This window comes from Sus scrofa, chromosome 7, assembly GCF_000003025.6.
Source record: "Sus scrofa isolate TJ Tabasco breed Duroc chromosome 7, Sscrofa11.1, whole genome shotgun sequence".
Lineage (NCBI taxonomy): Eukaryota > Metazoa > Chordata > Mammalia > Artiodactyla > Suidae > Sus > Sus scrofa.
In genome coordinates this window covers 114585078-114610488 of record NC_010449.5, presented here as the reverse complement: position 1 = coordinate 114610488, position 25411 = coordinate 114585078, and the positions used below count along the sequence as shown (strand labels likewise).

Here is a 25411-nt window from a genome sequence, read left to right as displayed (position 1 = left end):
GACCGGGAGGCGCTTTCAGTTTTCTTCCTCTCCACTCGGGTCCTTGCGGGAAGCTGGGAGAACCGCTGTCTTCCTGGTACCGCTGGTTATACAATCCTGAGTTTTCGGCTAGAGGGCAGCTCCAGGGCTGTCGAGAGCACTCCATGCACCCGAACTTAACTCATCACCGGCGAAGACGGCCCCGTGTGAAGACTTTGCAAGGAAGCCAGAGCTGGGCGGAGGCCAAAGATGGGCTTCTCCATCGGCTTCTTGGTTTGTTCGCCCGTTTACTGTTGAAATGACGGCTACCATGTAGGTGGCTCTCATGTCTCCCTTGGCCTCCGGGCTCCTGGCCCGCTCTCCCGCACACCCACTTCTCTGTTCTCTTAGGCCCTGGCGGGAATTATGGACCCTCCCTTCTCAGAGGTGTGGTAACGTCAGGGGTGAAGAAGCCCTGCTGGTGGGACCTCGGATCAGGCCACCTCGTGAAAACAGCAGGAGAGGCAGGAAGCAGTCCCTCTGCTGGGGCAGGGACCCAGGCGGGAAGAGCTGAGGGAGCATTCGTTTTGTATTCGCTTTCTTATAACCTGCAAGGGAGGTTATATACACTGAAATGTGATTAAAAGTAATTTTAAAAAGGCAATATTTTGAATTGGTTTTATTTAAATTTTACAGAAACCTGATTAGAGTTAAGTATATAATTATAAGTCCAGTAACAATTCTACAAAAATGCACATACAATGCCAGAATTCCTTAAAAGCAACTAATATCATATTCTTGTTCTGCATAAAACATGCATTAATATCAACTGCCACATGTTGGCCAAAATCAGTCTCTACAAGAAGAGACGGTCCAATACAGTCAATAAGAAAACGAGTTGTGAACAACAGATTAAAAAAAAGAGGTTTCCTGGTTAATGTAAAGGAGCAGTACTTTCCTAAGACAAGCCCTTCGGCACTGGGTCCTCTGTTACTGTTCTGCACGGTAATGCATCGCCTCCCAGACAGGTCCTGACCTGTCCTAAGAAGCAAGGAACTTTCTGGGAGTTACGTCAAATGTCTGTGGAGATAGAAACCTTCAGCCACAATGGTACACAACTAGCACCACCTTGCAGAGGGGTTCAAAAAATTCAAGAATCCTCAGACTTGGAACAGAGTTCCTAAGCCGGAATGTGAACCATTTCCAAGATGCCCTGGGCCTCTCGCCCTTTCTCCAAGGCCGGCTCAGGGCACACAAGCATCTCCTGTGGCCACAAGACCTGCCAGCTCCACACATCACTCTTCGTGAGCATCTTTAATTGGGAGGGTTGATGCAGAGAAACACGGACTGTACCAGTTCTTTGAGGCCCTGACTTTCTGTGGGCCTAGTTCACCTCATCCAGGGGTCGGTGGGCACCGGCACGTGACTGCTGGGCACACAAAAAGTATTAATATACACTTGCGGCCCCAAGGCCTCAAATGCTTATAGTCACGGACCTCAAAGTGTGTGGTCTACGGTCAGGAAAGACCACTTTGCTCTAGAGGGAGAGGGCAACAGAGGGCTCTTCGTTTACATCAAAAGGTGTTTTCCACATGGACTGACTTAAAGAGATTTCAAGCTACCTGGAAAGGCTTCCCCTCAAGTGCGGGGTGTTACACAACATCCTAAGAGGGTCTTCCAAAGAAGGCCTCCCGGTCCCTAGGGACTCCGCTGTGGACAGGAACATTTATATACAGAAAGCTCATCACTTGCGCAGCCCAGGGCCTTGTCCGCCTCTCCCAAAGCAGGGCGCTCGCTGCCCTGCTCACAAGTAGGCCAAGCCAGTATCTTTTTTCCCCAGTACAGATGTGAGGGGAAAAATACTAATTTGGGGGAGTTCTAATTACATTTTCTTAACAAAACACTATCAAAATAGGTCTGCTTTTAATATACGCTTATGAATATCCCTGATACTATAAAGAAACCCAGAGGACTTTATAAACAGCCCAGATTTCACAGGGTAGTACCTGGTCTATTTTCGAGGCAGCAGAGAAGAACTAGCACAGCGGCAATTTCCTGGAGGAAGCCCTGCGAGCACGACAGTACTGACGCCCTAACGTGAGTGCCAGGAGAGGGCGAATGAAATCTTCACTTCAAATTGTTTAGTAAAATTTGTAACAAAGGTTGGCTTGCTCAAACCCGCCATCAGCCAATCTCCCTGCGGGTGACAGCCATCTAGGCCAGAAAGCCATCAGTCCTGGCTCCTCAGGAGGGGAGGCCCGGAGGCAGCGAGCTCGGACACCCCTTCTGGGCCATGACGAACCTCGCTCGGGAGGCGGGGATGTGGCAGAAGGAGCAGCCCGGGCTCGAGGAGGCTCTGACCCAAGGCACCGCGATCAGGGGGCGCGGAGGTCCAGGGAGGGTGGAGCTGGAGGCAGGGAAGTGCAGGGCCCCGCAGAGCAGGTCCTGGAAGACGGCGGCTCTGTGGCGGAGCAGACACATTTGGGAGCTAAAGAACAAATCATCGGGAAAAAATAAACTGGTTTACTTTCTCAAAACCAAATCAAACATCTTAAAGTTATGAGCAAAGAACCCCGGCTAGACGGGGGTGGGGGCTGGACTCTGTGGAATGGGCTGCACTTAGCTGAGTCAGAAAGAAGAATGCTGGTTATGAAATCAGCACAAACACTGTGGCTACTGTTGTTAAGGAGAGTGAAGGAAGCCCGAGGCTGGAGGAGGAGGCCTCTCCAGGGAGAGACGGAGAGAGGACCAAAGGTGAAATACGCCTCTTTTATTCCCGGGCCAGTAAGTGGCATCTTCATTGGCCTGGATGAGAAGGCGCCTTGCTCCCCTCTAGCTGCAATAATACTGCATCCCATCCACTCTTCTTCTCTTTTTTGACTGAAATTCTTCAAAGAACTGCTGGATGTCTTCTCTCTTAACCACCTATTGATGGAAAGCGAAGATTCAGGAAACGAACCACATTACAGAACAGCAACAACTGGTTGTAACATGCACAATCAAGCCCAACAATATTGCTGACGAGGATGAGTTTAATGGGTAATGATCCTATCTCCATTGCCTAGACCAGCTCTTCCAGGCCCACAGAGACGGCACCTTGGGGCCAAGCCGGGTTCCACCACCACCTCACCATTAAATGAGAAAAGCAGCAGGCACCTGACAGGATCATTTGAAGAGCAGCTGAGACGGACTGCCTATAAAAGGCTGCCTGGCACAGAGGACGTTCTGAGTACAAGCCGAACAGAAAAGCGGTAAAGCCAGCACGAAAACTGCGGGACCTCAAGGGCTCCCGAGGCCACTGCTCTCCCTCATGACACAGCTGTCTTGGGAATGGCCTTCAGCTCCGCAGAAGCAAAGTCTGCTTTTTGTGAGATTCATGCTTTCTCCTTTACCGAAAAAAAAGGAACCCCCAAATTCTTCCCTCTTCCAGAGCCCAAAATTAAAGATGTTTACTATATAAACATAAAAATAATTGGCAAAAACCACAGAAGCATAATTCTCTGTAAATGAAATAACCATGTTATACATTAAAAATGAGAAATTTGGGAGTTCCTGTTGTGGCACAGTGGTTAACGAATCCGACTAGGAACCATGAGGTTGTGGGTTCAACCCCTGGCCTTGCTCAGTGGGTTAAGGATCTGTCGTTGCTGTGAGCTGTGGTGTAGGTCGCAGATGCAGCTCGGATCCTGAGTTGCTATGGCTCTGGTGTAGGCCAGTGGCTACAGCTCCGATTCGACCCCTAGCCTGGGAACCTCCATATGCCACGGGAGCGGCTCAAGAAAAGGCAAAAAGATTAAAAAAAAAAAAAGAGAGAGAGAGAAAGAAATTTATCCTATATTTTACTGGAACAAAGGATTACAGCATCATACAAAAGCGTTCATGATATCAGCAAAACAAAATATCCAAAATAAGAAAACAAGATGAAATGGAAATTTGGATAAAAAAGTAAATGAGGGAGTTCCTGTTGTGGCTCAGTGGTAACGAGCCTGACTAGTATCCATGAGGACACAGGTTCGATTCTTGTCCTTGCTCAGTGGGTTAAGGATCCGGCGTTGCTGTGAGCTGTGGTGTAGGTTACAGACATGGTTCTGATCTGGCATTGCTGTGGCTGGGGCCTAGGCCAGCGGCTCCTAGCCTGGACCCCTAGCCTGGAATTTGATCCCTAGCCTGGAAACCTCCATATGCCGCGGGTGCGGCCCTAAAAAGCAACAAAAAAAGTAAATAAGCATGAGCCCTGCTTGGGCCAAGAGTGAGTCTGTATCATGACTGACAGGTCTGTTAATCTGGTTTTTCATGACAAAGGTAACACATTCTTATTTTTATGAAGGAATAAAGGTGGGACAGAGAGAGAAAGGGAAAGAGAAAAAGAAAGCACTGGAATGCAGTGAGCAAGGGAGAGAAAGAGAAGAAGTAAGAAAGGACAAACACTTGTGTGTAGTGAAACCCTCCCACCTTGAATAACTGGGGGGAAAGCGGGATGAGAGGCGGGACTGACTAAGCTCCAGACGAAGGTGCTTCAAGTTCTGTCAGGGCCCTACCCGACTGGGAGCCGATACACCAGTTTCACAGGCACCAAGAATAAGCAGGGGGGCAACGAGAGAGGAGGTAGAACCCCACCACCACCCGAGTCAGGCTGCAGATGGCCAGCCCCCTCCAAGGTAACTGCCGCTCAGGGCAAGGAGGCACAGGCTTGGAAACGTCCCCTTATAAATGCCAATGCCCAGGATCCTTGGGGCTGCCATGTGCAGGCTCTGTCCCTAGACTGGATCACAAGCATTAAAACCCTGAAAGGCAATAAAAGGAAATCTTTCCCCAGCAAGGACACAGTAGGAGGGTGTCGAGAGACATGTCTCTACAATTTTTCTTAGCCTCTTTGCTTCTCTTGTCTCTGTTAAAAACTCCGTCTTGTCCTGCTTTACCTTGACCCCATCTTCCTGCTTGAAGAACAGTCGCAGTGCTGGCGAATGACTGAAGCTTAAGGACAAAGACCTAAAGATGTAAGTTATTCATGTGGTCAGCTGAATGAGGACATAACACGTTGGTCTAGGCGGGCCAGGGGGCCTGTGCAGATAGGCATGGTATGTCCTCTTAAGAATAAGAGGAGGATGAGCCTCATGGCCCCAAGGGGTTTATGAGGGGTCTTTAGCAGGATATGCATTAGCAAGGAGAACCAAGGTGCAAACCAAGGCATGCCATCTGCAGCAGCACCATGGTGATTCTCTAGATGCTATGTGTAGAGAGCTGACGCCAAGCTTCCTCAGTGCCAATGATGGTGAAATGCCTAAAGGTCAGAATAAAAGCTTGACCAGCTACCAACTAAGTGACTTTTAAAATAATTAAAAAAAAACCAAATCCTACCCCTATAGCCCCTTCCTCACTTAATCCTAAAGAGCACAATCAAAGCAGAGTAGTTTCTTGAGGCGGCGCTCTTGGTCCCTGAGACCTTGAGTCCCCCAGTTCCCACCTTTGATGAAGAGAAATGTCTCTATGTCTTGTTTTATGTTAACTTTTTTCTTAAGTTTCACAGCACCCATTCTTCAGCCCTCACCCGCTGAGCTGGTCTCGGCAGGAGGGGATCTAAAAGCACACAACCACAGCGTGTAATTTTTAGGACAACCACAGCCATGAAAAGAAAAGCCTTGTTTTACATCTGTGTTTGGAGGATAGAAAAGTATTTTAGAAGAAAACTCCATCATGAACGTATGAGTAGTAAAGGGCTACAAAGTATTTTTAAATTCATCTGGAAAAATTTATTTTATTTTTTGGCCACACTCAAGGCATGTACAAGTACCCAGGCTAGGGATCAAACCTGAGCCACTGCAGCGACCAGAGCCATTGCTGTGACAATGCTGGAACCTTAACCCGCTGAGCCATCAGGGAACTCCCGGAAGACTATTTTAAACTCTACACACTGTAGAGTTAGTGTCATCTTTAAAAGTATACAGACCCTAGGAGTTACTGTTGTGGCTCAGTGGGTTAAGAACCTGACTAGTATCCGTGAGGATGCAGGTTCAATCCCTGGCCTCACTCGGCCCCTAAAAAGGAAAAAAAAAAAAAGTATATATGGATTTGCCTAACCAGCAAGATAAATGTTTTAACCTCCTTTACTCTCAACTATAGAACCCAAAATCACAGAAAAGGGACCTGGCTTTAATTTTTTTCTGCTTTGTCATTTTTCCTTCCTCCTCCAAGGATCCCTGCCTGAAGCCCAGGACCAGGGAATCAGTACGGCTGATCCAGGGGCCTCTCTGAGGCTCTGCCCACCCTCCCCATATCCTGGGAGACTGCGCCATCCCTCACTCAGAGGATCGGGAAGGACTGCTGAGGTGGCTAGTCTTTCAGTGTTTCAGGGCCCCTTACTGATTCCCTTCCCTCTGCCTGCATTATTAAGCTCTCAGTAATCTTTTCCATCAAAGAAAATAAACTATGGAAAACAGTATGAAGGTTCCTTAAAAAACTAAAAACAGGAGCTCCCACTGTGGCTCAGTGAAAATGAATCTGACTAGGATTCATGAGGATGCAGGTTCGATCCCAGGCCTCACTCAGTGGGCTAACAATCCAGCATTGTGGTGAGCTGTGGTGTAGGTCACAGACACAGCTTCAATCTGGTGTTGCTGTGGCTGTGGTATAGGTGGCAGCTGCAGCCACAGCTCCAATTCGACCCCTAGCCGGGAACTTCTACTTGCTGTGGGTGCGGACCTAAAAAGCAAAAAACAAAACAAAACAAAACAAAAAACCAGAAACCTAAAAGCAGAACTACCACATGATCCAGCAATTCTACTTCTATCCAAGAAACCAAAAATACTAATTTACAAAGATGCATGCACGCCAGTTTTCACTGCAGCATTATTTACAACTGCCAAGATATGGAAGCAACCGAAGTGTCTGTCACCAGATGAATATTTAAAGATGTTGTATACAGATATGCCCCCACACACACACCATGGACTATTGGTCATAAAAAAAGAATGAAACTCTGCCATTTGCAACAATATGGATGGACCTAAAGGGTATTATTATGTCTGGTAAAGCAAGTCCGACAGAGAAAGACAGATTCTGTATGTTATCACTTATATGTCAAATCTAAAAAATAAAACAAATGACTATAACAAAACAGAAACAAACTCACAGATACAGAGATCAAACTAGCCGTTACCAGTTGGGAGAGGAAGGGGGAGAGACAAATTAGAGGTAAGGGATTAAGAGGCATAAACTACTTTGTGTAAAAAAAAATAAGCTACACAGATAGATTGTACAGCACCAGGAATATCGCCAATATTTTACAGTAACTTTAAATGGAGTATAATCTATAAAAATATTGCATCACTATGTTATACACCTAAAAATAATATAAACGCTATAAATTAACTACAATAAAAAAGAAGCAGCTTTACTCAAAACATACAGTGCTATGATTAATATTCTTTTTTTTTTTTTGGCTCTGCCTGCAGCATGTGAAAGTTCCTGGGCCCCAACCTGAGGCACAGCAGCAACAACGCCGGCTCTTTAACCTGCTGTGCCACGAGGGAACTCTCTGATTAAAATTCTTTAACTCAACTTACTGTGCCTTCATCAGCAAATCTCTTGAGATAGTCTTTAAGTTCAGTCTTCAAGTCATTGTATTCTAAATCAAAACAACAAAAATGGACAAATTTTAGATGAGCTATTTGCATTTAGAAACAAAACATTTCTTGACCACGGACATTTGTGGGTGTTAATAATTTATATTTTTCTTTAAGTGAAATCTGCATAGAAATTTGTTCTCAATTTCTCTCAAATTCCTTTTTCACTTAAAAACCCTCAAAAAACAGAAATACCCTCACTCCCAAAAAGATTAAGAATTTTTAAAAAGGTTCCCCATCTCTCTGGACTAGTGCCTGAAATACCTTGGACTTGTCAAAATTAAGTTTTAAAATTTATGCGACAGTTTATATTACATAGCAGGCACCTTGAGGGCTATAAAAATCTTTAAGATGCAGCCTCCGTGCTTGAAAAACTTTTAGTCTAATAAAGGCAAAATGAAAGTAATCAAATAGTTACAAGACGGAAATAATGTCAAAAAAGGGGCACGAAGGTGGTGGCATCCGAGCAGAAGCTGGCTATGATGGAAATCACTGGGCAAGGGGGGGGGCAGGGGGGGACATGTAAAAGCCTGCAATTAAGGGTTTGAGAGTATCTTCCCCTCTAGTGGTTTCCTGTGAACCACTGACACATCCTGGAGAACTGTCAAAAAGATGGCACATGCTGTGCTCCAAAAATGACCTGTTATGTTCAATGAAAATTATTTCAATGGGTGGAAAAAGAAATTGATTTCCTATTATTCTTTACTCATACATCAGCCTTAATCAAAACAGCATGTAGAGTTTCTCAAGCATATAATTATTCTAGCACGTAACCTTGATTCAATGGTAACAGCAGCTAAATACCCAGCAACATTACCATCAAGCCAAGTGTAGGTGAGGCTGACTATACAATTCCAAGTTTGTTTGTTTACTTTGCTTTTTAGGGCTGCATCTGGGGCATACGGAGGTTCCCCTGCTAGGGGTCTAATCAGAGCTGTAGCCACCTGTCTATGCCACAGTCACAGCAACGCCAGATCCTACACCACAGCTCATGGCAACACCGGATCCTTAACCTACCGAGCGAGGTCAGGGGTCGAACCCACAACCTCATGGTTCCTAGTTGCATTTGTTTCCACTGCACCACGAAAGGAACTCCTACATAATTGTTTTAACAGTGAAGGAAACTTCATGAATTTTCACAAGCAAACAGTACAGTTACCACAAATAAGTTCCACTTGCTGGACTCTGTTCATGCTGTTAAGAGTGTCCATTAAAGGGTCCCTCCTGTCAGCTGCCTGGTCAACCTTGCCTTTGTTTTCATAAGCCAGAACTGTGTCATATTCATCTGTCAGGAACAGGACATCTAGGTCGCCATACATTTTCTTTAAAAAATAAAACCAGGATCCCATTAGAATTATGTGTCAGTCTCTGAAAGTCAACCTCATGAGAATCACTAAAAATTGATTTAATTCTTTTCAGTTAATATCCAGAAAAACCCAAGTCTTTTAGCACAGAACTGCTTGAATGATTCATTATTCTTACCGAAATCTCTTTCAGAAATCCCCCAATTTCCCAGTAGATATTGTATGATCTAAGAGATCTTTATTTAAAAACCAATAACTTCCTGTAACTTTTAAGCAATTTGTGTTTCCAAGCAATTCTATGATATAAAAAAGATCAGCTGTTATCAGACACAACTTAGAATAGATTTACAAGGAGATCCTGCTGAATAGCATTGAGAACTTTGTCTAGATACTCATGTTGCAACAGAAGAAAGGGTGGGGGAAAAAAAAGTAATTGTAATGTATACATGTAAGGATAACCTGACTCCCTTGCTGTACAGTGGGAAAATAAAAAAATTATAAAAAAAAAAAAAAAAAAAAAGATCAGCTGTTTTCCATTGAAATGAAGATAAGTAAAAAGTACAGCATAATTCTTAATTTCAGCAATTCTTAATTTGGAACTTAATTCCAAAGCATTCAGGCTGCAAATACTGTTTCATAAATTTGCTTAATAAAAAAAAAAATTAAGAAGTTCTTAATAAAATAAAATAATAAATAAGTTCTTAATAAAAAAGAATTAATAAGTTCTCTATATTGTAATATCAATGTCATAAATATACTTTTCAGGTGTTCTTATTTTACACATCAGTCCACAAAACACACTAATGTTGAACTTGATCAGCTACTTACCATACAGTCCTTGCAGGTACACAACTTGCTACGCCAGTTCACGGGCCAATAGGTGGCAGTGTCTTTCTTTATAAACTGCTTAGCTTTAAACTCCTGAAGTTTGCAGCCAGACTGTGATTCTGTGTTGAGATGTTGGTTCTTAAATGCTGTCTGAAATTAAATTAAGTTTGGAAGTGTTTTTTAAACTATCATAGTTTCCATAGTTTAGGTTTTGTCAAAGGATTTCTTTAGGCAAAGGGTACAACTGAGATCCAAAGCTGCAGGGGTTACAGAATTCATTTTGCTTAAGTTTTATCTCTTCCATAGCTCAGGATTTCATATGTTACCTGGAGGTCAGATTCAGAACTAGAGCTGGTGCACGGTTCGTTCGTCGGCTCTGCTTTCACTGCCCTCACAGCCGCCTGTCCATGTTCCGAAACATCCTCTTTAGGGGCACCATCTTGATGAGCCCCGTTTTCAGGCTGGAGAGCTTCCTGATCTCCTACTCCATCAACATTCAACACCAACCCATCCTCTTCCGCAGTTCCTTTGGTTACTGCGGGTTCAATGAAACACACACACACACATCCACAGACCTATTAGACAATAAAATCACTTAGTCTAATTAAAAAATACTTCAGAACCTGGAAAAGGAGAAAGTCAACTTTAATCTCTGGAATAATGAAAAAGGAAATAATACTTTTTTAGGTTATACCTGCCTAATCCAAAGTGTCAAATAACTGAACATATTGTTTAAAATATGAATCACTACTTAAATACAAATACTTCATATTTACATAGAAAGGAAAACAGCATAAATATTAAAGACAGAGGGACACCTCAAGCAACAAGAGACAGTAGAAAAAGATTTAACTGCAAACATAGGTAGAAGGGTAATTTTGCTAAAACAGCAGCTTTTCTTAATGAGAGGAGAAAATCAGAAAGAATGGGTATAGGAGCTCCTGTCGTGGCTCAGCAGTAACGATCCCAACTATCCATGAGGACTCGGGTTCGATCCCTGGCCTCACTCTTGTTTGCAATATTTCTCTCTCTGTACCCTTCCTTCCTTCCCTCCCTCCCTCCCTTCTTTCTTTCCTTCTTTCCTTCCTTCCTTCCCTCCCTCCCTTAACGCTGGGTTAAGGATCCAGCGTTGCCATCAGTTGCAGTATAGGTTGCAGGCACGCCTTGGATCCCTCATTGCTGTGGCTGTGATGTAGGCTGGCAGCTGTAGCTCCGATTCAACCCTAGCCTGGGACCTTCCATATGCCGCAGATGCAGCCCTAAAAAGGCAGAAAGAAAGAAAGAGAGAGAGAGAGAGAGACAGAGGGAGGGAGGGAGGGAAGGAAGGAAGGGTATAGAGAGAGAAATACTGCAAACAAGAGAAATGATAAGGGAACTCACAGTGCAAGATGGCATTTCACTTTAATAGGAATGAAGCCATCTGCTGACAGGGAAGGAAATGAAGGCGGGGCAGAGGGGAACATTAAGAAAACCCAAGGAAAGAGAAACAGATTCAGGTCCAGCAGAAAGTGAGATGTCACTGGAAGGGGTATGAACAGAAAGATGGAGCACCACGTTTAAGAACTCTGGAACAAATCAAAAATGTAGGATGCTTCTCGTGGTTTGTACGATGAAGTGTTTCCTAAAGGTGAGAAGGGCAAGAATTAGGAGGCCAGAGCAGCCACTATCTGTACACGCTACTTTAAAAATAAACACATACACATTATCGATAAAATGAAAGAGTTAATGCCTCAAGACCATTCATTCCTGATTAGTTGTTTTGGGCCAACTTCTTAGAGTAAAATAAAAGCACTAGATGATAAACTGTGCCACCACCCCCTTCCCAACCAACAGCATGTCTTACATTTAAGAAAAACTTACCATGCTCCCATTGCGGCTTAGCAAGTTAAGAACCCAACATAGGAGAGTTCCATGGTGGCACATTGGAAACGAATCCGACTAGGACCCATGAGGACGTGGGTTCGATCCCTGGCCTCACTTAGTGGGTTAAGGATCCGGCGTTGCCATGGGTTGTGGTGTAGGTAGCAGACATGGTTCAGATCTGGCATTGCTGTGGCTGTGGTGTAGGTTGGCAGTTGTAGCTCCAATTCAACCCCTAGCCTGGTAACTTCCACATGCTGTGAGTATAGCCATAAAAAGAAAAGAAAAATAAAAGGGACCCAACATAGTGTCCATGAGGATTCGTGTTCGATCCCTGGCCTTGCTGAGAGGGTTAAGGATCCGGCGTTGCTGCAAGCTGCAGCATAGGTCACATATGCGGCTCGATCTGGTGTTGCTGTGGCATGGGCCTGCAGCTGTGACATGGGCCTGCAGCTGCAGCTCTGATTTGACCCATAGCCCAGAAACTTCCATATGCTGCAGGTATAGCTATTGAAAAGAAAGAAAAAGAAAAACAAAATCCCATTCAAAACTGCCTCTTCCATTTCGTCTATGGTCTCGCTATACTCTGCATCATGCCATTTAAAGACAGATTTGCTCTTGGTAGTTTACCAGTCAATCTATATAAGCACCTTGTGGAGAAGGAACAGATCTTGTACTTTTTTCTATACTTCAGAGTCCAGTTAAAAACAGTTGCTAAAGGAGTTCCCTTCGTGGCTCAGTGGTTAAAGAACCCAACTAGTATCCATGAGGACTTGCGTTTGATCCCTGGCCTCGCTCAGTAGGTTAAGGATCTGGCCTTGCCATGAGCTGTGGTGTAGGTTGCAGATGCGGCTTGGATCTGGTGTGGCTGTGGCTGTGGGCTGTAGCGTAGGCCAGCAGCTACAGTTCTGATTCGAGCCGTAGCCTGGGAACCCCCATATGCCATGGGTGTGGTCCTAAAAAACAGACAAAAGACCAAAAAAAAGTTGCTAAAAATTCTGTACTGGTCATACAATTTCACAAGCACCAGTTAGTGGCACACCAACTCCACAGAGACACCTACCGGCCAGCTGCGCAGCATAAGCCCACAAGAATGAACAGCGTTTCATGCAAGCCTGGCACACCATCTCCTGGAAGTCCCCGCTCTCAGGGGGGGCGGCACCAAGATGCTGTTAACACAGAAAACCAATGATCTTCCTTGTGACACCAAGGGGTCCAAAAAGCTCATTATTTTATGAAATACTGCAATGGTACACTAATCTTTACAGTATATTTTTACAAGAGTAACCGTTATGTAAAACAGAATACAATTCCAAAAGACAAGACCTTTTTTCTTTCTGTAAAGACAATGGCTTTGAAAGGAAGACGCTCTCCTTACCCTTCCATGGAACCAGTCTTCACAGACTACACACTGGATCATCTCATCGGGAATCTAACACGGAAAAGCAGTTCATTTGTTACCGATAATGGCCAGTTTCTGGGACACAATACATCTGGCTCACATTAGAATTAGCTATTCAATAATTCTCTTACCAATTCTGTGAGACCACTATCCACATGCCAGAGGTCAAGGGGACAGGGAGAAAGGGCAACTCAGGAGCCCCAAGAAGTTTGCCGGTGTCACAGAAGGATTACATTGAGATAAGCGCTTTCTGAGCAATTATCACAGCTTTCCTATCAGTTCCCTGCTATCTGATTCTCACAAAACTTTATACAGAAGTAATATAGTCTCATCTCATACATACATACACCCAGGCTCAGGGAGGTAACGTGAACTGATCACTGTAAAATATAAGAACTGGGCTTTTCACACACCATTCGGCCAAGCAACCGCAAAGTCAATGTTACAATCTCTTGACAATCTGGACAGCAACAGTTCTTGGACTTAAATAAATTAATGAAATGCTGGCCCTAGGAAAATTATATACTGACCGGCGCAGACTACTTTTAGAATGATTTTCGTTTTATTCCCAGGCTTCCATATTCTACTGATTTAATATTCTAATATTGTCCCATTCTTTCCACATTATGGCTTCTTAAAGGGGGAAAAAAAGCATAAGCACATAAAGCAGTTTTAGTCTTCCTTCTGTCTTGATCAATTTAGTCACATCTTATTTTTTGTCTTTTTTTTTTTTTTTTTTAACTTTTTAGGGCTGCACTCGCAGCGTATGGAGGTTCCCAGTTAGGGGTTTAATCGGAGCTACAGCTGCTGGCCTACACCACAGCCACAGCAACGCAGGATCTGAGCCGTATATGCGACCTACACCACAGTTCATGGCAACACCGGATTCTTAACCCACTGAGCAAGGCCAGGGGTCGAACCCGAAACCTCATGGTTCCTTGTCAGATTCGTTTCTACTGCACCACAATGGGAAGTCCTGAACAATTCTTTTTTTAGTTTTGTGTATACTTATAATTAAAAATTTTAAGAGGAATCAATTTGTACATCTTATTTTTTCCTTCCTCCCAGGGAATGCGAGAAGTTGAAGGTCATTTTTTAGAATGTGTTCGGGGGAATGGAGCAGACAGGCAGGCAAAGAGAGAGAGGAAGGGCAAAAGTTCTGGTCTTGAGAAAGTCCTGTCCAACAGTTCATTCTCATGATGAAGAATGAGAAGGGCTGGTATCTGAACAAGTTATAGCTCCAGCCCCGACTCATAAGAAGGGGTAAATCTAAAATTCTTCACAATCCCCAAATCCCCCCCTGAAGAGCTAGAGGCCCAGATATGACAAGAGGCTGAGAAGTGAAGGCTAAAGATGACACGCTTCCAGAGCTAACTTCCAGGCCTCTTACCTCATCCTCAGGATCAGGATAAGGTCTCTTGCAAATGCAGTACAATCCAAAAAAGTTGTCATTGTACTTATTGCTAGAATTTATCTTTGCTTTATCCTGAAAGATATTAATTTCAACATATAATACGTTCTAATTTTAACTAGAATTTCAAGCATCATAAAATTTATTCATTTAGTAAATGTGTGCTTTAATATCTCTCCCCCCACAAACTGGTCTTTAACTTTCAAAAGACAAAGAGAAAAAAATTCATTCCTATTAAAGAGATGCATTTTCCAGGATACAGGGAAAAAAATAAAATTTATTTTCTATATTTTCTTTGTAGCAATCGGGGAAAAACAAATCATAAATATTAATTATCAACCTAAATAAATTGACATTGGCTGAGAATTTCAAAATATTTCTTAAAATCCCCAGCTGTGATATTTTCTTTTACTTCTATTACTTCAGTGAAAGTTATTGTATAAGCACAGTTTTTATTAAGAAATTAAAAAAAACTCCTGAGTGCACATAACCTGTGCTCATTATTAGTAAGTTTTATTTATTCAGTTTTTAAAGTCATACCCTTTGATTTAAAAGCCTTAAAGCATAAGCCTAATCATGCTTTAGAACATTCCCCCCAAAACCTTCCATGTTAATTAGAATCTATGCTGCAGGCTCTTTACACGTTACTTAGTTTTCCAAGAAGTAAAAAATGAGATACAGCCTAATAGTGATTTGCCCATTTGCAAAGGATAAGCATAAGAATTCCCTCTTTGGAAAATATTTGTTTTTTATCCACTTGGACAAATATCAGTCTCAGCTACTTTTCATGCATTTATAGTTTTCAGTGCTTACTTACAGGAAATAATTTGCATTCCAAATTTTTAAACTTGCTGTTTCCACAATCACAACGAAAATTTCTGAAACAAGGAAGACACAATTTCAGTTGTTTTTCTTTTAAATCTAATGACTTACTTTTTAAATTCATATCACACCCTCTTCCCTTTCAACTTGCTTCTAAGATCTAATTAGTGGCCTTGGTTATTGTTCACGTATCCAATCCAGAATTTCTCCAAACACATGACAATGAAAGATTTAATAATTCTAGAAATTAACACACATAGACAAATATCTGTATCACACACACATGCATAATGGCAGAATAGCATGAATATGAATAGTTTGAGTTTGCACCATTCTATTTTAAAAGGTCCTTTGGAATAACTATTTTCTCCAACTATAGTACATAAAAGTTACATTAAATTTTGCCAGTGCACAACCACTTTGATGAAAAAACAAGATTAAGAAAAAATATGCAACTGTGAAAGCGTCTAAACATTTAAAAAGTATTCGGGGCAGGGGGAGTGGGATCGACTGGGAGCTTGGGGTTAGTAGATGCAAACTATTGCACTGGGAGTGGATAAGCAGTGAGGTCCTGCTGTACAGCACAAGGAACTATATCCAATCACTTGGGATGGAACATGATGGAGAATAATGTGAGAAAAAGAAAGTGGGTATATATACATATATATATATGTTTAACTGGGTCACTTTACCATACAGCAGAAACTAAATCAACAGAACACTAAATCAACTATAATAAAAAAAAACTTTAATAAAAATAAAAAAAAAGTATTCAGCACCAATCTCTGTTTTACCTTTTTGTGTATAGCTCAAATAGTTTATGACTTCCATGACATTCATAACTGCAAGCTAGGCAAATTCCTGCTGGTTCTTCTCCCTCTGGGGTGCAAGTACTACAGGCATACAGTGCTTGTCTCTTTACTGAGCCCTAAAAGACAGCCCCAAAATGGAAAAAGAGAGAGAATAAATTGATGAAATATGCCTAATACCCATACTATGATCTGAGAAATTTTTGCAGTCAGATTATCTGTGGTCAAGATCTTCCTGTAAAAATCACTGGGACTAAAAAAAAGCTTATACAACAGAGTACCAAACACTGTTGCACATTTCATATACTAGTGTTTGTTTCTGTATAATTTCTTCTTAAAGCGATAGAACTTTAAGGTTTTTAGTCAGCTGTGAATTAGCCAGTCTGCTTAATCACTTTAATACATGAAAATGTATGATAATGGGAGTTCCCGTTGTGGCTCAGTGGGTTAAGAACCCAACTAGTATTCATGAGGATGCAGGTCTGATCCCTGGCCTCACTTGGTGGGTTAAGGATCCAGCATTGCTTCAAGATGCAGTGTAGGTTGCAGATGGGGCTCCAATCCCGTGTCTCTATGGCTGTGACGCAGGCTGGCAGCTGCAGCTCCGATTTGACCCCCAGCCTGGGAACTTCCATATGCCGCAAGTGTGGCCCTAGAAAGAAAAAAAAGAAAATGTAGGAGAATGTGTGTCAGTTTACATAAGTAATAACCATACTTTAATTTTGGAAAATGCTTGTGATTCCACCAAAGAGAAAATCAATGCATTAAAGAATCCCTTTGGAGTTCTCATCATGGCTCAGTGGTTAACAAATCTGACTAGGAGCCATGAGGTTGCAGGTTGGATTCCTGGCCTTGCTCAGTGGGTTAAGGATCCGGCATTGCCATGAGCTGTAGTGTAGGTCCGCAGACGCGGCTTGGATGTGGTGTTGCTGTGGCTCTGGTGTAAGCCGGTGGCTACAGCTCCAATTAGACCCCTAGCCTGGGAACCTCCATGTGCTGCGGAAGTGGCCCTAGAAAAGGCAAAAAATACAAAAAAAAAAAAAAAAAAATCCCTTTGATTCTTAGGATGTATGCTGAAGTATTCAGAAGTGTAGTGTCATGGTCTGCAACTTATTTTCAAGTGGTTCAGAAAGAAAAAAAAGGAAAAAGAATTTACAATGAAAGGGGGAAAGGTAAACAAATGTGGGAAAATGTTGAAAAGTGAATATATATAAAGGTACACAAGTGTTCACAGTATTATTTTTTCAACTTATCTGTAGACTTAAAATGTTACAAAATAAAAACCTGAGAGAAAAACAAGTACAACTTTTAGAAATCCTGATAACGGTCACCGTCTTCTGGGGAGGAAGGAGAGGGACTCATGGAAGCTTCCGGGACGCCAGGAATACTCTACTTCCTGATCTGGATAGTACGTATGTGCATGTGTTTTTGTTTTTGCTTTCCCAAAATTTATACAAGGTTTGTGCAATTTTCCACATGCTCTACTACAATTAAAAAAATATTTTTTAAGGAGTTCCTGTGGTGGCACAGTGGTTACTGAATCTGACTAGGAACCCTGAGGTTGAACGTTCAATCCTTGGCCTTGTTCAGTGGGTTAAGGATCCAGTGGTGCCATAAGCTGCGGTGTAGTTTGCAGAAAAGGATCAGATATGATGTTACTGTGGCTGTGGTGTAGGCCGGCAGCTACAACTCCAATTAGACCCCTAGCCTGGGAACCTCCATATGCCGTGGGTGTGGCCCTAAAAAAACAAACAAAAAAGTGTTTTTTAAGGAAGTCTGTTTTTAAAACCTAACTATATTTCAAAAAATAACTTCTGCACAGACTTAAAAAAAAAAAAAAAAAAAAAGGAAAGCACAGGAGTTCCCACAGTGGCGCAGCAGCAACGAACCCAATGAGGTTGTGGGTTTGATCCCTGGCCTTGCTCAGTGGTTTAAGGATCCGGCTTTGCCATGAGCTGTGGTGTAGGTCACAGATGTGACCCGGATCCCGCGTTCCTGTGGCTATGGCATAGGCCAGCAGCTGTAGCTCGGATTGTACTCCTAGCCTGGGAACCTCCAGCGGTCCCTCCCTAAAACACAAAAAACAAACGAACGAAAGCACAGAAGAAGTTGTTTCGGGGGTGACCAAAGGTTTTAGAATACCAGCCAACATTAAATACATCTGATACCAGGTGTATTAAAAAAAAGCCCTACCCAGTAGTTCCTGTCATGGCTCAGTGGTTAACGAATCCGACTAGGAACCATGAGGTTACGGGTTCCATTCCTGGCCTTGCTCAGTGGGTTAAGGATCCCACGTTGCTGTGGCTCTGGTGTAGGTCAGCAGCTGCAGCTCCGATTCGACCCCTAGCTTGGGAACCTCCATATGCTGCGGGAGCGGCCCAAGAAATGGCAAAAGAAAAAGAAGAAAAAAAAAACCCTAACCATTCTGCAGTGTAAATTCAACTGGTCAATGATGACAACTGGTATTATGATCTCAGTCCACACCACACAATGACCCTAAGTCTCTCTCCTCACCCTCCAACGTTCCACTCCACACGCCCCCCGCCAAGGAACCTTCCTCCTACCAATTCTCACCTCTTATTAGTTTTCTTCTACCCACCTTTCTCCATTTTTGTACCTAGAATATAGGATGAGTCACCCAACACTACATCACACCCCCTCAAAGCCTTGTTCACAACATCTTCCAAGTGCTCGCTCTCCTCCCCTACCCCCACCCCTTCGCCAGAGCCACCAGCTGTTCGGGTTCCGGTCTATCCTCCTGGGTAGCAGACTGCACAGAGACATGGTACTTGCTTCCTCTCGCCAAAAAACCAGATAGCACTTGTCAAACTAAATTGCAGAGGACCAGCTGTCCAAGTGCCCAGCCCACATGGGGAGATTTTCAGATCCAGAGATCTCTCCTTTATCTCTGCTTTGACTCCCACCTGGTTCCTAATAAATACTAAGGATGGGAAAATTAGGGACAAAGATGTCTGGATTTGAGAGGACACGAGGATGGTTTCGTGAAAAACACCCGGGGCACCGAGAAGAGACGGGAGAGGAAGGAAAGGCTGCTCCAGGGTCAAAGCCTAGAGATCCTGGGGGGTCGGAGGAAAACCGAGGGACGAAGGGGGCCCTGCCGGACACAAGCAGAGGAAGGGGGCTCACGAGACTAAGGGTAAAAGGGCGGCTGAGCCTGGGATGAGGAAGCCTATGACAAACAGTGACCCCGGACTACCACGGAGGTGCCGGCCTCGGCAGGCGGGAAGAGGGAAGGTAAGTCCGGGAAGAGAAGGTCCAGGGGAGCCGGGGGAGGTAAGGCCCGGCCGCGCGCCCACCTGCGAGTAGGAGCACTTCTCGGAGTCGCTGCCGCCTAGTACGGCGCACGCCTCATTCTCCAGCTCCTCGTCCTCCTCAAGTACATCGACCAACGATACCACGGGCTCCAGCTCCGACTGCCGCCCCGCGGTCCCCTCGGCTCCAGCCATCCTCAACTGTCACCCGGACCGCCGCTCAGCCCCGGCGGAGGCGGGAAAAGCGGGCGCGAGGGGCGGGGCCGTAGGAGGCGGGGCCTGGGTGCCTGGAACCAATCCCAAAGACGCCGAGAGAAGGAAGGGGGAGGAGCGACTTCCGACAAACGGAAGTCACTCCTCTTCCTTCTCCCGCCTGCGCCCGCGCTTGGCTGGTTTCCGCTTCCGGGTGGCGTATCCCTGTGGCGCGTTCTTGAAGCTCAGCGGTCGCCATGGAGCTGTTGGGCGAGTATGTCGGGCAGGACGGGCAGCGGCAGCGGCTACGAGTGCCCTGTGAGGCGCCAGGCAATGCCGACCATTTCCAGGGCTTGCTGTCGGGCGTGGCTCGGATGAAGGAGCTGGTGGCCGAGCTCTTCGGTTCCCCGGTACAGGGGGAAGCTCAGGACCGGGTGGCGGCGGCTCCAGAAGAGGCCTTGGACGGTGAGCTCTGGGATGGTGCTGGAGCGACTGGAGGGAGGGCAGGGGCGCCCCGGGAAAAATCTCAGGGAGCCCGTGTAAAACAGCAGACTGGAGAAAACTGGAGGAAGAAGGATTCCTACTAAAAATTGTTAGCACCTTCCGCCAACTCTAGGCCTAACCTGGGCTCACCTAGCAGGGCTGTTTTCACGACTCTTTTCATTTATATCACACACACACACACACACATACACGCACACACAAAACCAAAGAAAAGCGGGCCGAACCCCTGCTGCTCTGTGCCAATCATTGGACTGAGCTCTGAAGAAAGAATGAGGGTGAATGCGGCTTAGTTCCTGTCGTTGCGGAATTTTGATGAGTGATTAAACAAGTAAACGCTCTCATTAAAGAGTGGAAAGATGACCCTAGGATCCTCCTATAACTATTCGAACCTAGAGAACCCAGGAAGACCTAATAGTGGGCATGTCTGGCTTTTAAGCTGGGTGTTGAAGGATGAAAAGGAATTCTCCCAGCTGTGAAATTACGTTTGGAAGACTGCGGTCCATCGCAGAATAGGAGCGGGTTCCTAAGATTGGAAGAGATTTCAGATAAACAGGTGTTTACTCTCAGGGACTCCTTTCCTTTCCCGGTTTTGTAGGTGCAGTTTGAAAGTGGAAACGGGAAATTTAACTGGTTTAGTTTTTGGGGGGTTTTTTGTTTTAAGTCTTGTCTTGAATAGGTAGATACATTTTGACTGCCTTAAGCTTAAGAACCTAAGCATTAAATATTGGAATCAGGACTTAACTCCTCTGTACAGGCTCTTAAACTAATAATGTGAAGGAACCAATTCAGAATATTACACAAACTTCAGACAATGGATTGTTTCCGTGAGAGTGAAGTCCTGTTTCTTGACTCCAAAAGTTCCTCTTTAATCAGTTGCAAATTTTATCGTTGGAATAAGGACAGGTATAGGTAGAGCCATTGAAAAAAAAAAAGTGGGAGTTCTCATCATGGCTCAGTGGAAAGGAATCTGACTGATATTCATGAGGACGCAGGTTACATCCCTGGCCTCCTCAGTGGGTTAAGGATCCGGAGTTGCTCTGAGCTATGGTGTAGGTTGCAGACATGACTCAGATCTGGCATTGCTGTATTGCTGTGGTGTAGGCCAGTGGCTATAGTTCCAATTCAACACCTAGCCCAGGAACCTCCATATGCCTCAGGTGCGGCCCTAAAAAGACCAAAAAAAAAAAAAAAAAAAAAAAAAAAATGGAGTTTATCTTTATTTTGGATGAATTCTTTCTTTCTTTTTTTTTTTTTTACGGCCACATCTGCAGCATAGGGAGGTTCCCAGACTAGGGCTCAGAATGGAGCTACAGTTGCCAGCCTACGCTACAGCAACTCCGGATCGGAGCCATATCTGCAACCCACACCACAGCTCACAGCAACACTGGCTTCCCAACCCACTGAGTGAGGCCAGGGATCAAACCCACATTCTCATGGATATTAGTCGGATTCTTTTCTGCTGCACTGCACTGGGAACCCCCAGTGTATGAATAATATCTTAATTAGCAATGCAAAATTTTCAGAAATAACAATTATGAAAGAAAAGTGGTAGAATGCAACACTAAAAAGGCAAATAGTGATCATTTTGTAACGTCTAGAAATATCGGGGCACTGTGTGGTACACTTGGAACTAACAGTGTACTTCAATGGAAAAAAAAATCCTCATGTTGACGAAAAAAGACAGTCAGTTACCAAATGTGCAGAAGACTTGAATAGACAGTTCTCCAAATAAGATATACAAATGGCAAATAAGCACATGAAAAGACGCTCAACGTCATTGGCTTTCAAGGAAAGGCAAATCAAATCACAATGAGATTCCATGTCATGTCCACTAGGAAGGCTGTAATCAGAAAGAACACTAACAGATGTTAGCTAGGATATGAAGAAATTAGAGCCCTCATGTGTTGCTGGTGGAAATGCAAAATAGTGTACCTTCTTTGGAAAGCCGTTTGAAGTTAAAGTTATCATATGATCCAGCAATTCTAGGGATTCTTAATTCCATCCCTAGTTCTCCAAGAGAACTGGAAACATGTTCCCATAAAAAACAAATGCACAAATGTTCATAAGCAGCATTATTCATAATAACTAAAAAGTGGAAATAAGACAAATTACAGCAGATATTGTCAGAACATTGTAAATCAACTATACTTTGATGAAAAATTTTAAAAAACACACAAATGTCCATCTACTCGAGTGGAGAAACAATATGTATATCCATACAATGGAATATTATTTAGCAACAAAAAGGAGTGAAGTACTGATAAATGTTACACTTCATGAATGACCTTTGAAAACATGGTAAGTGAAAGCAGACAGACACAAAAAGGCATGTATTTTGCGATTCATTTACATTAAATGTTAAGAATAGGCAAATCTGGAGTTCCCGTCGTGGCGCAGTGGTTAACGAATCCGACTAGGAACCATGAGGTTGCGGGTTCGATCCCTGCCCTTGATCAGTGGGTTAACGATCCGGCGTTGCCGTGAGCTGTGGTGTAGGTTGCAGACGCGGCTCGGATCCCGCGTTGCTGTGGCTCTGGCGTAGGCCGGCGGCTACAGCTCCGATTCAACCCCTAGCCTGGGAACCTCCATATGCCGCGGGAGCGGCCCAAGAAATAGCAACAACAAAAACAACAACAACAAAAAAGACAAAAGACAAAAAAAAAAAAAAAAAAAAAAAAAAAAAAAAAAAAAAAAAAAAAAAAAAAAGAATAGGCAAATCTAAGAGATGGGAGATGATTACAGTAGGTTAGTGGCTGCCAAAGGCTAAGGGGAATGGGAAATGACTGCTAATTGGTGTAAGATTTCTTTGGGGTTGATGAAAAGTGTTCTAGAATTAGTGGTGAGGGTTGGACAGCCTAGTGAATATCGAAATCAGTAAACTACACTTTTTTTGGGGGGGGGGGGCCACCTGTGGCATATGAAAGTTCCCAGGCTGGGGATAGAATCTGAGCTGCAGCTACAACACACACGGCAGCTACGGCAATGCCAGATCTGTAGCCCACTGTACGCGCTTCTGCAGCGACACGAGCTGCTATATTCGGATCCTTAATTCACTGTACCACAGCAGGAACTCCCGCTGTGAATTTTAGGCGTTCCCGTTGTGGCTTAGTGGTAACAAACCCGACTAATATCCATGAGGATGGGGGTTCGATCTCCAGCCTCCCTCAGTGGGTTTAAGGATTTGGCGTTGCCTCAAGCTGTGGCGTAGGCCGCAGACATGGCTCCAATCTGGCATGGCTGTGGCTGTGGCATAGGCCGGCAGCTGTAGCTATGATTCGACCCCTAGCCTGGAAATTTCCATATGTTTCACCTGTGGCCCTAAAAAGAAACTGTAAAATAAAAGTGAATTTTATGGTATATGAATTACATCTCCAAAAACTGTAATAGGGAGTTCCTGTCATGGTGCAGTGGTTAACGAATCCGACTAGGAACCATGAGGTTGAGGGTTTGATCCCTGCCCTTGCTCAGTGGGTTAAGGATCTGGCATTGCCATGAGCTGTGGTGTAGGTTGCAGATGAGGCTCAGATCCCATGTTGCTATGGCTCTGGTGTAGGCCGGCGACTACAGCTCTGATTCGACCCCTAGCCTGGGAACCTCCATATGCCGCGAGAGCGGCCCAAGAAATGGCAAAAAGACAAAAAAAAACAAAACAAACAAACAAAAAACCAAAACTGTAATAGAAAAGAAAGGTTCTAAATGCCAAAATTCCTAAAGTCTTTAAGCACGCATATTTCCTATTTGGTATATGCATTGTTTTATTAATCCCTAAAGTGAAGTGGTCTCATTATCAACTGTTTTAGCTATCTATATTTATTTCAACCACTGAACATATTGTCATACAACAATGTTTATTTTAAAAGGTGATGATGAAGATGATGCAGAAGATGAAAATAACATTGATAACAGAACTAACTCAGATGGACCAACTGCAAAACGGCCAAAACCACCATCTTAACAGTGGCTTTTATGAAATTTAAAGACTGCCACTATCTTATCACATACTGACATTTAAGGAAGACTTATGTTCTAACGTGGAAAGCATTCACTTTGTTCCCCTGGAACCGTTTTGTCAAAGGAGAAACCTTTCTTCTGTTCCCAATGAAGAAAAATATAATAAATGTTTAGAAATGAATCTCTCTTCTTGATTAAGAAGTAAGTTTCAGACCATGGAAATAAAATAGACATTTAATAAGGTGTAAGATGCTAGGTTGGCAACTGAATTCTTATTGAATTGTGTCATGTCTACCTCTTTTAGCTTCTTTATAAAAAGTACATGTTACAGTTCATGGACAATAACATTTCAAAGAATGATGAGCAAGTGGCAAGAACTGGGTATTTAAAAATGACAGTAGGAGTTCCCATCATGGTGCAGCCGAAACGAATCCGACTAGGAACCATGAGGTTTCAGGTTGGATCCCTGGCCTCGCTTAGTGGGTTAAGGATCTGGCATTACCATGAGCTGTGGTGTAGGTCGCAGACGTGGCCCGGATCCAACGCTGCTCTGGCTGTGGTGTAGGCCGGCAACTGTAGCTCCAATTCGACCCCTGGCCTGGGAACCTCCATATGCCGTGAGTGCAGCCCTAAAAAGCGAGGGGAAAAAAATGGCAGTAGAAGGTAAATGGGAATAGAGAGAAATACTGAAGAGAAAGGAGAGCCCTTGAGAGAAACCCAAGGAAACTTTGAATCCACACTCACACTCAGTTTACAGACATCTGGAGACAATACTACTCAGTGGATATATCTATTCACCTTGTACCTCAAGAGAGTCAAATGGGCTGGGCTTCTGTGCGGTGATGTGCTAATATGTAAACACAAATAGAGGTCTTTTAAGCAACCAGTGCTATGACTTAGATATCTCCTCTTATCCTGCTGCCAAATTTTTATTTTGCTTTACAAAGGACTAACAAATCCTTTAAATATATATATGTGGGGGGGGCTGTATTCTTTTTCTGCTTGGCAGTGGGACTAAGGCATTTTTTATTTACTGTGCATGTTTCCTGATTCATTCAGATAATTAAACTGCAAAGAAACCAAGTAGCATGTACCTGTTGAAACACAAGTGGTCATAGAATTTTAGAGTTGGAAGTAACCTTACAGATTATATGATCTATTTTGGAGGTGATTTGAATCTTAGGTGCTTGCCCTGAGTTACAGAACTTATTGGTGGAACTGGGTTATACACATAGCCCTTATTTATTTTTTTGGCCACCCCCCTGGCATGTGGAAGTTCCTGGGCCAAGGATCAAACCTGCACCACAGCAGCAACCCTAGCCACTGCAGTGACAAACACTGGATCCTTAACCTCTGCACCACAAGAGTACTCCACATAATCTTTAAAGATTACTGTAGTACTTTCCTGTTACACATTCTGAAATCTATAGCTTACAAAGTACATGCTATTAAGGAAACTGAATTTCGCAGGCAAGG

General features: G+C 43.7%; 2 protein-coding genes across 2 annotated transcripts; one reads left to right on the top strand and one right to left on the bottom strand.

Annotated features, from left to right (window-relative positions):
* UBR7 (ubiquitin protein ligase E3 component n-recognin 7 (putative)) lies at positions 622–19569 on the bottom strand. Its single transcript, XM_001926839.5, has 11 exons — positions 19334–19569; positions 16002–16135; positions 15203–15263; positions 14365–14460; positions 12951–13004; positions 12636–12741; positions 10039–10247; positions 9713–9862; positions 8740–8902; positions 7521–7582; positions 622–2883 (listed from the first exon to the last, which is right to left on the bottom strand). The coding sequence occupies exons 1-11, from the start codon at positions 19481–19483 to the stop codon at positions 2791–2793; spliced, it is 1278 nt and encodes a 425-aa protein (XP_001926874.2). The 5' UTR covers positions 19484–19569; the 3' UTR covers positions 622–2790.
* GON7 (GON7, KEOPS complex subunit homolog) lies at positions 19685–24183 on the top strand. Its single transcript, NM_001167590.1, has 2 exons — positions 19685–19945; positions 23845–24183. The coding sequence occupies exons 1-2, from the start codon at positions 19738–19740 to the stop codon at positions 23937–23939; spliced, it is 303 nt and encodes a 100-aa protein (NP_001161062.1). The 5' UTR covers positions 19685–19737; the 3' UTR covers positions 23940–24183.